Source organism: Pelodiscus sinensis, chromosome 4 (genome assembly GCF_052426305.1).
Source record: "Pelodiscus sinensis isolate ZL-2025 chromosome 4, ASM5242630v1, whole genome shotgun sequence".
Taxonomy (NCBI): Eukaryota; Metazoa; Chordata; order Testudines; family Trionychidae; genus Pelodiscus; species Pelodiscus sinensis.
In genome coordinates, this window is record NC_143055.1 from 33,047,459 (window position 1) to 33,064,421 (window position 16,963).

At 38.2% G+C, this 16,963-nt stretch overlaps 1 protein-coding gene across 5 annotated transcripts in view; it reads right to left on the minus strand.

Annotated features, from left to right (window-relative positions):
- ADGRA3 (adhesion G protein-coupled receptor A3) overlaps nt 1-16,963 on the minus strand; it is a 134,994-nt gene that overhangs the window by 29,467 nt on the left and 88,564 nt on the right. For 4 of the 5 annotated variants that reach the window (XM_075930639.2, XM_014581111.3, XM_075930638.2 and 1 more), the window contains 2 exons: nt 5,834-6,035; nt 846-995 (listed from right to left, as the gene is read on the minus strand). In XM_075930639.2, the coding sequence (XP_075786754.2) occupies nt 846-995; nt 5,834-6,035 (352 nt within the window). The remainder of the gene's footprint in view (nt 1-845; nt 996-5,833; nt 6,036-16,963) is intronic. The other variant, XM_089777837.1, reaches the window with a different exon arrangement.

A 16,963-nucleotide genomic window follows, 5' to 3' on the forward strand; every position in this document is an offset into this window, starting at 1 on the left:
ATTATTGGTGCATGGAATTACTATCCATAGAGATTCTATGGAACATTTTGGCTCATTTAAGATTCTTACTTCATTTGATTCTACATTTTCTTTCACATATTGTGCCACTCCCCCACCAGCATGACCTGTTTTGTCACTATGATATATTTTGTACCTTGCTGTGACTGTGACCCACTGATTGTCCTCATTCCGCCATGTTTCCCCAATTCCTTTTATATCAATATCCTCCTTGAAAACGAGGCACTCTAGTTCATTCATTTTATTATTTAGACTTCTAGTGTTTGTATTTAACCACTTTAATAGTGACATAAAAACCACTGTTCAGCCGTGAAAGTTTCTGCCCACTCACCTATCAACAATAAGCACTCTCTAAGATATTGTCTAATATCCCATAAAATGTACGAGGACTGAAAAACCTTAGTGATACTGCCCAATATTGAATCAAGCCAGGCTATTATGGGGAAGAAAGATAAGTTTTGTTTTATTCTATTCATTACTGAGAGGATCACTGGGATTTTCATTATTCATCTTTTATATAAAAAGATTCTAATGAAAAATTGGGTGACCCACTTTATACTAAATAAAACCAGTTTTACTGTACTTATCTCTCTGCTCCAGTTCTGACCATAGCAATTACAGGTCAAGTGAATACTGCAGGATCTCAGCATGAGTACAAAGTCTATGACCATGGGTCAGCAACTTCATGAGTCTATTATAAAAAAGGAAAAGAACTAGAAATCTGAACTCCTCAACCTAAGGGTTTAGAAGGTTTTACTAATACAAGTATTTTCAATAAGGCAAATATTTCACCTGCTTATTCTGAAAATATCAAAAGTTAAAGGTACCTCTTTGTACTTTTCAGCAAATCTTCCAAATTTTTCTATCATTTCAGCCACAAAAATAACATCCATTTTATCAGAAAAATTTTCTGCTTCAACAGTGTAAGCCAAAAGCTGTCTTGCTGTTGCAACTGCATTAGTAAGGTTGAGTGGCATCTATGTAAAGAACAAATACAAGCACTGAAAAAGCGAAAATTTAAATCTAAATATGATTTAGGAGAATGCTTAAGTGCTTCCATTTTATGCCATTGTAAAATAAAAACAAAACCTTATTTTGTAAATAAGGTACAATTAATAAACTCAATTCCTTTACACCCATTTGTTTCCTGTGTATAGACAAATTATTTTTCCAAAATTCCTAATGCATGCAAATTATGCTTCATAGCTTGACAAGTTAAGAGAAAGCTACATTTACCACAGCCACTATATATACTGACATATATAAAACAGAAAATGCATTTGAAATTAATGAGAGGCTCTTTCTAAAATAGAAGTGCAAGATCCCACTCCTGCAGCAAGAACCAGGGAGGCAGATTCCAGCATCCTCCCAGAGTTTTATGGACTTCCTATAGCACTGCACATGTAGCATTGGTGCCTGTGACCAGCAGACTGGAAAGCAGTTAAAAAAAACAAAAAATCATGGTTATAGATAACAATGATAGATATCCCTAGTGTACCTAAATTTAGTACAGGTTGAACCTCTCTAATCCAACACTCTCTGGTCTGGCAACATCCGTGGCCTGGCATGATTTTAATTAGATGGATGTCCAATTATCATGGGTGTGGCCAAGTTTCCTGTAGTCCCATAAAGTTCCTTTCCAAATATCAGTCCTGGCTTCCAGTGTTCTGTGCTGTTATTTAGCTCTAATTCACTCCTAAGTGTCTTTTAAGAGCCCAGTAAGTAGAGGAAGTGTTGGTAATCCTGCTAGACACTATTGATCATCCATGGTTCAGCAAATTCTTTGATTCGGCACCAGTCAGCTCCTGAGGGTGTGAACTAGAGAAGTTCAACCTCTAGGCATAACGTATCACTAACAAAAATAAAAGTTTGATTTCAAATACTAAATAAAATCTCTCTGGGCTTTTCTTTTTTTAAAGCAATGAATTGTTTTTTACATTTAAAAGGTCTCATTAATGGCATGCAAGTCATAGTACAATGTATCTCCATCTGTCTGGAGTAAACAATATTTCCATATTTTTTCTTAAATTGTTCCATTTAACATAAAACTAACTGTAGCTATCACATCTAGACATTCCATTTTATTCAGTATTTCCTTATGTTTCAGACCCAAACCAGTATTTGATTTACATTTTTGGTTTGGTATTTTAGGCGGCTAAAATCAGGAGGAACTGCCCTACACCTAGGGTGAGAGTAGAGTGATAATGCTGGTGAGTGGCCAGGATTTTGGAAGGAACTGGGGGCTGTTGTGTGTGGATTCTCAGTACAAGTGGGAGCTGGCGGAGGACTGCTGGTATAGATATGGATCAAGAGGCATTTGTTTCTGTGAATAGTGAATGTCTGAGGGACGGGGGGGGGGTAGTGTGCTTTGCTAACTGGCCCCTGTTCATACTCTGCAGGACTGGCAGCAGTTGCAGCAGAATTAAAGTTGGGGTTACAGTGTTGCTCAGATGTGCCTCATTCTCCCCTCTATCATGATGGGGCAGCTGGGTCAAATTTGACTGAAGGTGTGGGAGGGGCCCAATTTACATAGTGAAACTATTTAACCTAGCATTGAAAATCTGATTTAGATTTCAACTGGGCTCTAAATAGGAAACTAAGAGTCTTGAAAGAGCTATGGTATTTTCTGTGCAAAAAATGACCAACAAATTTTGCTGACATACCTCTATTTTGTAACACAGAAAAAGAAGATAATGTTCAGATTACTTCTTCCAAAAGGCATAACAATCAGAGTTTAATATTAAGCTAAAGTTTTCAAAGTTCCTTAAAATTTTGACAGAGTAGAGAAAATTATACATTTTAAACAAGGAAAAATCTGACCAGTAATCCTGCTTCTCTTAAGATATACCTGACAGGATTTTCACCCTCGGTTTAAGTTTCCTAACATGAGTCTGGCAGAACTCTCCTAAGCTTTTAAAAAATACTGCCCCCCAAAGGGAAGTAAGTATTAAAGTGGAATATAAACAAGTCTCTCTACTCATATGTGCCACCCACTTAATTTACTTGCTGTCCTGGAACTTCTAGGCAATACCTTCTGGACCTACATCAGCAAAATGGGTCATGTTGTTAGGTCAATTAACTTATTATTTGTTTTTATAATGGTAGTTCCCTAAAGGCCTTTCTACCAGAACTGGTGCCCCAGTATTCTAGGCACTGTATAAATAGTCTGAAACAGTACATTAGATCTTATAATCTAAACAGATAACAAAAAAAAAGAGTATGAGAAAGCACTGTTATCATCCCCATGTTACAGAATGGGAACGAAGGCACATAGCCATTAAGGTGATTTATTTTATTTTATTAGCACAGTGACACTCATAGGAAATATTGGTAGAACAAGGACTTGAATACCAATACCCTGAATTCCAGATAGTGTTTTGGTGCTAAGTTTTCTACTACTATGTTGTCCTGAAACCATCCTTGAATTACAGTTACTGGTTCTGCATGATTTATCACATAGCAACATTTGTAAAAGTTTATAGTTAAGGCTCTCTCTCCTTGCTGTTTGCTTTTAATGGCAAATGGAAATTTATTCTGAGTTTTCAGGAAAATATTTCAATTTCCAAATGCCCATACTAGAGACCTCTGGTTGACTGGAATTCCCTGGTAAATTTGTAATTTATTTGGATGAGATTTCAGGTATGAGTGATTCTGGGTTTGGAAAACATGCAAAGAAATTGCACAAGAACATGGAACATAGTAGATTTACTTATTTTAAAAATGCATGTTTACATCGGAGACAATCTAATACTGTGCATGTAATTCTTTGATTCCTTATAAATTTGCAAATTGTTTTAAACTTAAAATTAGTTTCCCTCTGTATTTTTAGAAGGGCTCTCTCCCACCTTTTGTTCATTTTCTTTAATGTTATACTAGGGGGCTGTGCCCCCTACTTGCTATGCTCATCAACTCCCCCTCTCTGGGAGTTAGTGTCTTGCCAAGGGGAAGGGGAAAGGAGTGGGTTGGGAGGTTTCTGCCGAAGGGGTGAAGGAATGGTGGAAGTTGGGCTCAGACAGTGGAGGGGTTGCGATGCAGCCCTCAAGGGGTGGGAGGAGGAGTCAGGCTTGGATGGCTGAGAGGACACTGAGGGGTTTGGGCTTGGATGGTGGAGGGGACGTGGGGCAGCGCTGCCCAGGAGGAGGCGGGGTGGAGGGAGAGGGTGTTCAGGCTCGGATGGCTGAGAGGACCCAGCCCTACCATTTCCTCCACAGAAGTACAGCTACCCCAGGGCATGAAGTGAGAGCCGGAGCAGCCCATGCCCGGAGGGGACAGTGCTGAGGCTGGCCAGAGCAAGTGGCCACAGCAGGCGGCACGAGGACACAGATGACATGACAATGTCACTGTCATCTTGCAGGAAATTTTTTTTCTATGTATGTGAAGAGAAATATCTGGGACAAAGAACACATAGGATACAGTGAAATAAGATTTAAGACTGGTTGAACACATCTTGCATTATTTTCATATTACTTGAAATTGAATTTCCAGTGGAAAGACAACAGCAATCTATAAATTTCTACTTGTATGTCAGTTTTCCAACTATAAAGGTTCATAATTCGCCAAACTAGTATTAATCCATTTCATCATTCTATACAGTAACATTCTGAAACTTTAATATTTCTTTTCAATGTAAAGCATAATCTGTTACAACGTTCTTACAAAACACTGGTGAGAGAGTGTAAGAGTTCGTGTATAAAAAGAACCATATTAGACTATGATTAGAGATTGCAAATTACTGATTTCTACCTCTAATATGCACTGTTTTTCAAACCCAGAGCCTCTAGTATTGGGTGAATCTCTGTCATTTATCTAAGATGAGTGACACTTCACAAACATTTATGGTTCACCATGCAGAATGCCTCTAATTACATTTACAATGGCATTAGTGAACACAAAGTAATTGTCAAGTCAACTCAAATACCATTGTACATAACACTGCAATCTAAACATGGCTTGAAAGTGTTTCTAACCCCCAAAACTTTAGGATAATAAATGAATGGTATAAATACTACGAATTATTCAAAATATTTTAAAATGTATCTGCATTTGTAAATAAATATTAACAATTTACAGAGCCAATAAACTGTGTCTTCGACAACGTGATATTCCAAGAGCCCATTTGAGTAAATTGGATACAAGGGACACAAGAGTAACTCAGAATTCAGTAAGTCTAACCAGAGCTGAAGTAGACAGTTCTTACAATTTGGGAGGGTGTTTGAGGTTGTGACAGGGTTGATTAGGCCTATTAGGAGGCCTTGTTGGAGGCCTGAGTGTCCAGGCAACACCCGCCCCCAGAAAGGAGCATTCCTCCAAGTGAACTAATGTGGCTGCAAGGGAGACAGTCAATGAGAGAGGCTGCAGGGAGTGGTCAATACAGTCTCAGTAGAAGCACATGTAAAAGAAGTTGCAGGTCCAGTGTGAATTCAGTGTGATAGTTGGGACAAAGGAGCAAAAGGTGCTCCTTGGTTAGCTGTAGATGCTGAAAGGGATGAATAGATCAGTTGCTGGCAGGGACAGCAGGGAGACCAAGAATGCTCAAATCCACCAAAAATATGCATCTCCAATGGCCTCTGAAATGAAAGCTAAACGAAATCTTTTAATAATCCTACAGGCTCCGGTGTTAGGCTCTAACCTGTGAAATCCCAGTAAAGAGACATGATTAGATAACAAATGGTGAATACATTGGTTCAGAGAACATTAGATACTTAGTAACAATTGGCAGGGGAGAGGCAGATTTTTGAAAATCTTATTTTCATTGAAGACCTTGATTGAATTTATTTTAAAACAGTTTCACAAGAGATACAGAAGTGCAAATTACCTGATTAAACATATACAGAACTCGAGTAACATCGTTTGCATATTGGCACCGAGAATAGTCCTCTTCTGCCCAGAAACCGCCTCTGTCGCATCTCCGCCAAGCTCTTCTCTCATCCTGAGAGTTGCCAGGATAGATCCCACTGCCAGCAGAGTAACGAGTACACAGTAGGTATGCAGTAATGCCTGCCAATGTTCTAGGCCACCTACAGAGTTGAAGGCAAAACATTAAACAAGTTTACTTGACAAGTGTAAAAATTGAGAATATAGAAGAATTAAGCACTATGGCACCAAATAAAAGACACTTCAGAACTAAATATCTGCAAACTATTTAAAAGGCCACATTGGCTAGCCTTCAGTAATTTCAGGCATTTTGTACCAGAATGTATTAACAAAATTGAGTTCTAATGTCAGTATTTTATTGTTTCTATTCTTTTATCAATCTGCATATGGGACAGAAAGAAGTATTATACAAAAACTCATTAGAAAATATTGCAAATTTGCTACAAATAGGAATTTGCTCAATTTTTGTGTCAAAATCTCCAGATTAAGTGGTCTGTAATTGGATATTACATATAATGTGAGATGCTCTGCATCTTTTCTGCTTGCCCTGCTTACAGAGTCAGTGACTTTGAGATTACCCCATATTTCTGCCGATATCAACAGGAGACTGTTCAAAGTAAGCAGAAAGCAACTGGCATTGCATCATATATCTATGCTTTTATATTGTCATATCACACCAATTTCTGCTGTCACAGTGAATAAAATAATTTTTAATGTGAGAACCACTTCCCATCTACATTGACAATGGCTTCTTTGGAAGGAAACAGATGTTCCACATGCATATGGCTTGTGACCATGAACCACCCACAAAAAATTCTCTATTGCTAACCTTTCTTCTATAAAGCATAAAACAAATCAGATGATACAGAAAAAATTGGAATCTTAACATTTTATTGCACTGATTATTCACTCAAAATGTCAAAAAAGGAATCCCAATGATATATTAAAATAAACAAAGTTAGGCTAATTAACATTTTTTCATCAATACTAACAATGGAAGATTAAAAAACCATGAAAAATAAGTGGCATGTCAAATACTTCAAGACCCTCAACCCAATGCATTGGATTAAAATGTGTAATTAAAACATGGTCCCCTTCTTGAAAATGTGCAGCTGAAGTTACTCTTGGCACTTTCACTTTTCTACCTACTAAAGAAATAGGACTAAAGCAAGCTTCCCTTGAACACAATTAGGAATTAACATACTGACAAATAGGTAATATTTAAAGTTCAAAATATTCCACTCCCTCAAATGTAGTAATTAATCAAAACGTGATTACTAAATGCTTGAAATGCGAACTTAGCTATTGTTGCCCGAACTAGGGATCTATGCTTATTTCAAAGGATTGTTTATTTGTTTCAATAATTTTATTTTTCAAATGAATCCATACTTTGTTCTAAATTAGCTAATTTTAAAGTGTGGCCATCTGAGAACTAGCTGCAAGTATTACATTATGGATTGAGGTCAGCATGATTTCAGAGCAATAGTTTTGCCACCCCATCAGATGTTATGTGGTCTGAGTTCCTAAGACCAGACAATATCATCTCTGGATCTCACATCATTGTCAATGAAAACACTGCAACTCAAATATGAACAAGTTTGTAAGATGAAATTTTAGCTAAGCAATTCTAAAATAAAGCATTTTCTTTACTATGCTGCCCTTTCAGAAGTTTTACTGATGAAAACTGAATGAGAGGGAACAAGAATGTTTGATTATAATGCTTATATCTAATTATTAAGAAATCACAAGGCTTTGCCTATCCCCACCTTTTTTCCTTGCTCTTTGCTTGATTTCCTTTCTCTACACTTATCTTTTTCTTCCTGATTTTCATACCACTTTCCCTTCTCACTAGTTCACTAAATATTCTTCTTACTTTTCTTGCTTTCTTTCTACACAACAATGTTGCATCTTTCTGTCATCTAGACTTCTCGGTGGTCATTAAGAAATGTTAGGAAGCCTTGCAGCTTTTGCAGAACACCGGCTCTTTTGCTTTAGAGAAGAAATGTATTGTCATAAGCCAAACATATATTATTTAAAACAACTGTCTAATGCCAGGTAACCTCAGCAAATCATCAGCTGAAGATTCAACAAACTCTGTGCTAGCACCAGAACTGCATGCAGGCTTTGGGATAAATATTAAACAAATTATTTCAAATTCACAGAAGCTCTAAGCATACAAAAATTCTGAGGAACAGAGACTGTTCAGAATAAATATTGCAAACACACACTTCCAGTGTTCCCTTTAAGCTGGGTGCTTGTGCAGCCGCTATAGAGAAATTCCAATACCACCCATCTGACTAGCGGAAAACCCACAGTTAGGTTTTTGTTTTTACACATGTACGTGCCTTGGTGCATATAAAAATATTATTTTACACATGTATGGAAATGATTAGTGGGAACATTGCACAGTTCCCGATTTTCTTTTGTGGAAAATATGCTACTACTTTTGTAGACAGAGAGGGCTCACCTACAGGGAAGCTACCAAGGCCAGCAAGAGCTCAGTAATTGGAAATGTAGGTTTTATTACACTTGAATTTTCTAGTGACCCTGGAGTAGGCGTATTTTTCTCCACTTATCCAACAGCTAATAGACATATTGGAAAAACTGCAAAGTTTGATTTTAAGATTCCCCACCAAAAAAATCATTTATTGATAAAAAAGAGAATGCGGCATAAAGGTCATAACCGTGTGTGAAAGGTCACAAAACAGAATTTAAAGTAGGAAGAACGGATTCTGTTTTCTAAGCTTGTGTCTTCTTTCCCAAAAATGAAATTAAAGTATTTTCCAACGTAAAGTACAATCCTCATACAAAACAATGTAAAAAACTCAAAAACTTGTTTATAAATCAAATTCTGTTTAATGACAATCTAACATGTAGGTACTTTTTAAGTTATATTTAAGTTACCATCTTTTAAATCCAGTAGGCCAGTCTTCAGATTTACTATCGTTGGTAGATAATAATGATCAAACCAAGTTATTTTTTATATTCAAGACATATGAACACTGCCAGCTTAACAATTTTTTGAACATAAATAGCTGAAGGATTTATTGACACAGAAAAGCTGGTATATATTTTGTTATATATACACGATTTACATTTAATAGCCATGAGTAGTTACCTAATTTAAGATTATTACTTGAATAACATATTAAACAACATCTACTCATGCAAAAGTTGTATTTATGAAGACAATATTGACCTGATCTTCATAAATTCACAAGTCAACCAAACTACTTTACCACTAAATGTATTAATCATATTGAATAGAAATATTCCTCAACCCTATATTGCAAACACTATTTTCTGACTAGGCAAGAGCTGCATTTTAGTTCTACTACTTCAATGTTGAAACAAATTCTAAGCAAAAACAACCAGTTCCGACTATAGCCATCTAAACTATAAAAGAAAATTCACCTAGGAACATTTAGAGCCATCTGCTCAGAATAGTTTCCTCATTCAGCCAAAGCTTGATTTCCATATAGTCTCAAAGGTGGAAAATTCCTCTTTATTATTACTGTTTCAGTACTACAAATTTAAGTCTGTTATAGTGAACCCCTTGATAGAATGAGAATTTCCTGAAACCCTATTTCCTTCCAAAGAATTCCAGAGGGGCAAAATCCTATTACAGTGAACAATCACAGAGAAGCACAGGTTAATTTAACGGAGTACACTTTAAAATAAGCTTTTACCATCTGTTTCTACCTCTAATGGCAAATCAGAAAAGAAAAATTCACAATTGTATCATAAAAAACCATAAGTGATTTAAATGACCATGTGTGTTCTTTAATGAATACAGTTTGCATCTGTTCGATGTTCTTTGCCTTTCAGACTCAAGACAGGAAGTAAACTCCTGTTCCCCAATATAATACATTTCCCCAGACAGACAGAAATCACTATAAGAGGAAGATTTTTTTTACCGTGCTCCTTTATTTTCACATTACTCCATTATAACTTATCAGTAATTCCATTATTTTGGTTTGAAATAGAAATACATTCTTCTTCCTCTAGCAATAACAAAAGCTAGCTTTTCCCACCAAAAAATCTTAACATTGTCTGGCACTTAGTTCTTTATATAAAAATCTCTACTTCCTAATTGTTTTTAAAATGAACAAATATAACAGAAGTGTTTCCTGTATGTTTGCAAGAGTATAGCTATTTTGGGAGTCAGTGGAAACCCTTAACTAGAAAATATTAACAATGAAATAAACAGGCTTATTGACTGAGTCTTGCAGAACTTCAGCCCAGAACAGGAAGGTGAAGTAAAACTGAATGACTCAACTGAACGGAGTAGTGTGGAAGTATTAAAGGAGTATTAAACTACCAGTGCTTCCTTCCAAATTTCACTATGTATTCATTAGGAAAGATGAAGAAATGGGAAGAGGATGACAGGAAAGAGACAATGCAACAAACTAGTGTGATGCACTCAAATAACAGCAAAAAATGTGAGAAAGTGCAGGTTACTTACCTATAACTGGAGATTCTTTGAGATTTACAGTCCCTCTCTGTATTCCAAAAGAAGATTATGAGCATGCACCCGGAGACCTCCAGTTACAGGTAAACAACATTCTTTTCTTCTAGTGATGTTCCCTATTTTATTCTACCAAAAGATATTAACAGGCAGTATCCTAGTTAGAGTATGAGAAAGAGGATGGAACCATGGAATGGAGTACTGCAGCATCAAAAGAGTTACTCAATTGCAGAATCATTCACTAGATCATAACAAGAAAAAAAATGTGTATGGCGCCTTATGTATGTCTACAAGGTGCACATTGTAGAGTGCTATGGTAGTTGATGGTTGTACTCTAGTGGAATAGCCCATATGCCATCTGATGGGAACCAACCTGACCAACTGCCAGCAGATCATAATGAACCCTGAGACCCACTCTTAAATTCCTTGGGTGGCAATGACATGCCCTTTAATTTTCTCTGCTGTGGTAAACGTATTTTGGGAGACTTCCAGAAGGGCTTTGCCCTTTGTGATTTTTATTGTTTGAGGCACGTGGATTGCATAGAAATTTGGCAAATTTATGAGTTGGTTGAGGTGGAAGTAGAAAGTCACTTTTGGTAGCAGTTTGGGACTCAAAAATTAGGGCATTGGGATGCCAACAGCTTCAGGGACAAGACTGTTCTGTGAAATGCATACATGTCACTTAGTAGGATCATCTCATGGACTCCTTCCTGCTAATTGAGAGGACATCTTGTAATGCTGACAAACATTCTTGTGCTAGTGGAAACATGCATCCAAAAATCAAGCTGTCAGGTAAAGTGCCCATGGATCACAGTGTTTGAGTCTACTATTGTGCAGTGAGAGAAGTTTAGGAAATGCTGGGAGCAAAAGTAGAATATGTTTTGACCTGCAGAGAAAGCCAGAACTGGAGAGGCTGGAATGTAGTGATCAAGATAATCACCACCCTCCCCCAGAGTTTGTGATGGACATGTTGCAAGAGTGGTAGGGGACAGGTGGTGTAATTGATCCCGTCCAACCAGTTGATAACCAGGGCATCACACTGCAAATGGGCACTGAGTCCTTCCTTTGAGCAGTATTGAACGCAGTTGGTATGAGATACAAAGCAGCCCCTGAAAGGAGTTTCCTATTGATCATAAATGTTCACCATTACCACATCATGTAGTTCTCATTCAATTCAATTTGTAAACTTCCTGCTGAGATCAGCAACAATCAGTTCTAGACCCCTGATAGGCAGACTGGTAACCGATAAGAAAATATTCTGAACATTACACCATTTCCACAGGCATACTGCTTCCAAGCACAATGCCTGAAAACCTTGTGCTTTCTTGCTTATGTAGTAAATCATTGCTGTGCTGTCAGACATGAGGAGAACTAATGGACTGTAAACATGTATGGTATGCCTTTTATAATCCACAAAGTTCTAGGATCCTGATGTGCATTTGCCCTTCTTAAATGGTCCAAATTCCCTGAATCATGTGATCTCCCATGTGGGCTTCCCAGCCATCAAACTCCTCATCAGTTTTGACTGTTACGCTCAGAGAGGATAGGAGGAAGGACATTCTGCATGAGGGGAAGGAGATGACTTCTGATGGGATAGAGAAAATAATGTCTATAGGTTGGCGCCTGAGGGAGGAGGCACCTTGCAGCCATGTTTGTAGACAGCAAAAGAGCAGGTGAGCGAAAGCTGTGACATACTGCCATGTGTCAGGGGGGGAAGAGGGGGAGCAAATTCTGTATGAGATCAAGGGGATGGATGTCATTGAAGAGTTCAGCTCCATTAAACTCTGGAACCTGTCTTTGGCAGATAAGAATGTGCAGCGGTTGTGCTGATGAGTACTCCACTGAATTCGAAGGACCTTGTAGAGTGCAAAGTCAATTTTTCAAAATTCACTCAAACCTAGGGAGGAGAAGAATAGAAGGAGCTTGGATTTTAATACCTGACCTTCCTTTCGGGACTGTATTGCCAGTATCAAGTCATTTAGGTAAGGGAAGACAAAGACTTATTGAATTCGAAGCAAGCTGCTATCATGGATAAAACTGTTCTGAAGACTCATGGAGCAGTGGTAATTTTCAATGTGGAAGTCTCATAGACCAACTGAACCTAAAGAACTGTCAGTGCGTTGAGTAGATATTAACATGGAAGTAGGCATCCTGCATAATCAAAAACCATAAACCACATGCCTTTTTCTAGCTAGGAAATGATGGCTGCAAGTATAACCACGCAGAACTTCAGCTTGAGAACTGAATGGTTAAGAGGTGTCAGAAATGGCCCTTGAGAGGGTTTGGCAAAAGTATAAGGATACAAAGTGGTTGAAGGCTTTCTAAGCGCACTTAGAAATATTGCTTACCTGAAGACTGGGTGTGCTGTGCAGAGGATTGCTTTGGCAGACCAGATCTATAGACCTGCAGGCACTTCCATGAGGTTAATAAGCTTGTTGGTAGATCTGGAGAGTTCTACAGTACTGCATAGGCCACAAGAATTAAAAGTTTATTTCAGGCACTAGCGTAGGGATTGCATGGTGTTTCTAGAGTCTTTCAGTGAGTAGAAATAATCATCTATCATCCAATTGAAGAGGTGTGAATCAGCAAAAGGGAAGTCCTCAATTGTGCTCTGTATCTCTCTAGAGACGCTTAAGGAACATAACCAGGATTCCCTCTTCATGATGATTCCAGTCATCATTGTATGTGAGACTTTTCTGCGGAATCAACTGCAGTCTGAATATAATCCTAGAGACCAACGTGCTCTCCTCCAAAATAGCCTGGAAGCAGGAAAATATTGCTGAGATAGTTTATCTGCAAAATCCTTCACCTGCCCATAGTTGAAAAAAAGTCATATTTGGCCATCAGTACTTAATAGCATAGGATACAGAATTGGAGACTGGTTTCTTACTCATGAAAGTCTAACCTCTTACTCTTCTTTGTCAGAAGGGATGGAATATGGGTGCTGTTGTATTGCCTGCTCCCTATCGGCCTGGATCATTAAGGAATTAAGCAGAGGATAAGAGACCAACAAACCCCTTTATTGAGGGGTGGCACATAAAATCTGTTGTTCATCCACTTTGTGGAACATGATCAGAGTAGGCCACATGGTGCATGTTGGCTGGAAAATGGCATCTTGGTCAATAGGATCACTCTGACCAATACAGATGCATGCAAGATGTCTAGTAGTTGATGCCGATTGCCCTGCACATCCTACAATAGGAGAACAACTAATGTTCTTCAGATCCTGAGCAGCTCCTGCCAATGACAGTAGTCGTCTGGAGGAGAAGAGGGCATATATGGCACATCTACATCTGGGGACAACAAGGAGAACCTTTCCAGATTCACTGGTACTGTTGGAGCTGGGCTTTGACAAAGGATGGAGCACTAAGACAGAGAATTTCTCCCAGGTTGAACAATGCAGTTCTGGAAGCAAATACTGGGGCCACAGGCTCCAATTTGGCCAACTTGGTTGATCCTAAAGTTGCTGTAACAGTGATTCCCAATCTGAGACAAGGGTGGGTAATGCTGCACTGCAATCGGAACCTGTTCGTGGTCATGACTTTGGAATGGAAGCAGTGGATCAATGCATCATATCTAAATCCTCAGACTTGGAGGCACCAAAGTCCTGTACTAATAGGGAGCCAACACAATAGAGTATATTGCAGGAACACAACTGGAGGATGGCAGATGACATGCGAGGAGGCCTTCTGAGCAGGTGAATGGACTAGAACATGTGGAGACCTCATCTTTTATGGGACAAAACAGTTCCATGAGGCCCAGGAGCATATCTGATTCTTTTCAGCATCAAAAGGATCCAGTCAATAAACAGAACCAAGGCGGGCAATGGGCTCTGCATCAGGGGACTAAATTTACGCTGAAGAGATGAGAAGTTTGAGGAATCAGGACTGGTGGATCCAGTGAACAATATGACTTCTTGTTGCTCTTGTGTACCTTAGAACATGCCACTCCTCCACAGCCTGAACCTACGGGTGGTGTAAGCATGTAGGAAGTCTTACTGCCATGATATGTGCATGGTTCATGGTTAGCCCCAGTGTGAGTCCATAGCTCTGATACTGACAGAACCAGACTGTGACTCTGCGGAAAGAGGCAAACTCCTGGACTGTTCAGGGCAATGAACAGGAGCAGATGTTTCCACAGTCAGAATCTGAACATGGCTTCATGGTTTAGGATCTGGCCTTCCTGGGTATATGCAGGAAAGGTATAATGTACCTGGATATGACATGAGCTTCCTCCAAGCAGTACAAACAGCACTGGTGTTCACTGCTGAGTGCAAAAAAAAGTAGGAAGCAAAAACCCTTAATCCTGACATCTTTGGCATAATCCAGTGCCTAGGCATCAGTGCTAGGAGAGAGGGTTGGCAGGAAAACATCACAAAGTCCTTACTCCTATAAAAATTACTATGAACACTAAAACTACTACAAAAAAAATCAGTAAAGTTCTAACTGTGTACAAGAATAAAAACAGCTTTCCTGGGAAGCCTGGAAAGTGTTACCAATGGGAGAAAAGCATTAAGTTCTAGCCCAGATGATGTAGTTGAGAGAAGCAATTCAATATGTGGTTGGACTACCCTGTCCTTTATCACCTTGAATGAGATAATGCAGGGGTGTATGTGTGCACCAACAGACACTATTAGTTTGAAAAGCACCAGGTCTGGGTGTATGGTGTATATGCATAACCCTCAGTACAGAACAATAAAGATAATCGCTCAAAGAACCACCTCCGAAAGCCTTTTGTACAAGCTTACAGAGGGGTGGTTGCAGAATCACCAGTGTTCAAGTGTGTTAGAATAAGCCTTTCAATGACAACATTTTAAAAGAAGGCTGAGATTAAAAATCAATACAAAAGACAGAATGCCACAGATACATTAGCCATTAAGGGTGAAATCTGGTTCCACTGAAGTTTATGGCAATATTTCCTCTGTCTTCAACAGAATTCAAAATTTCATCCTAAAATGGATTAAATGAGGCAAACTAAAAATATTTACTTATGTCTATGTGGCAAAGGTTTGATTCCTATCAGTGCTCATGTTACGCACTTATCAGTCCCTGGACCAAGATTGGAAAGATAATGATTCAACCAGTGGACCAAATTCAGTGATGAATGCTAGTGAAAAATGTAAGGTCTTTTAGATCAGAGGTTCTCTAACTGAAGATTGTACCCTGAGGGATGCTGAATATATTCAGGTGAGGGAAGGGGAGAAACTTCAGATGAGGAAAGGAGGGGCGGGGGGTACATTTTATCCATAGCAATGAGTGACTAGCAAAGCTGATTCATCGAGACGTATCAGGTTCTCAGATGACATGGTTCATTTGACTCTAGATGGCATTTTGATGGATTTCTGTTAAGCTTGCATAACATTATACAGAGTCACTGCCATTTATATGATAATCTATTTGCTACTTGTGGTGTGCACATTTAATTGAAGATAGACAGGGATCTCCCGCATAGCTGTCTCAAGCATCCAAATCAGGAAGGAATTGCTCTCCTCCAAAAAAGCTGAGTATCTTGTACTCCAGTAAAAACAATGTGATGCAAGTAAGCAGTATATCACTTATAATTTACATAACTGTACAACTGACTCAATGTTTTATGGTTTTAATATTTAGTAAGTTGTGTTTTTTTAATCAGTACACGTACTTGTCTCATGGGAGTGCAAATTATTACAGATACAAAGGGGGATATGATCATATAAGTCTGAGAGCTACTGTTTTTGATTGCCTATAAAGAAGTTAGATAAGAGCTGCAAAGAGCTCCCAGTGAGTGATAGCAGGAAGGGAGAAGGAGATGGGTTTACAAAAGAAAAATAGTTTCTGCAAATACATTTTAAGGCAGCATAAGAGAGAGAGCGAGCACACTCTTTTTTGTAAGAAAAATGGCTATAAATAAGAAAATTAGCACCAATAAAAAAAAGACACATGCTAACAACATTTTGTTTCTCACTTGGAACCACTGTAAGGAAGGTGCAAAAGAAGTTAGAAAAAGAATTACCTTACATATAGGGAATCTATTTGTGATAGCTGGCACCTCCAGAAGTAATGGGTTGTTAGAGTGACCAGCAGCAAATAGGTCAGAAAAAGGAAAACAGATGAAAAGATAAGTAAATAAAGAATAAAAACAAGATAGACTGCAATAACACAGAAGAAAAACGACTACTGTCACTAAGAGAACAATTGTTAAAAGGAGAGGCACGCCTCACAATTATCGTACTATTTTGAAATGACCCAATATTTCATAGTATTGTTGTAGTGATTTCATAAGATTATTAAAAACTTTAAGCAGAATGCTAATATTGAAGAAAATTATCTATTGGCTGTGTTCCAAGTTTAAGTTACAAGCTACCTCAAAACCCTTGTTCACTAAGAGTTACATTTATGTATTTAGAATACTGTTGCTTACTGTCAATTTCTTTTCTAAAACAGTTGTGCAATATTGGTTAAAATGCACCAATATTTCACAATATCACTGCTGCGTTTCTTCCATCCATATTCTAATTTAGTATAATTAGAAATGTGAGAACACCTTACATCTCATGCAGGCGTACACGATATTAAGGTGCCTTTCAACAAACTTCTAATTGAAAGCAGAATCAAACAGACAACA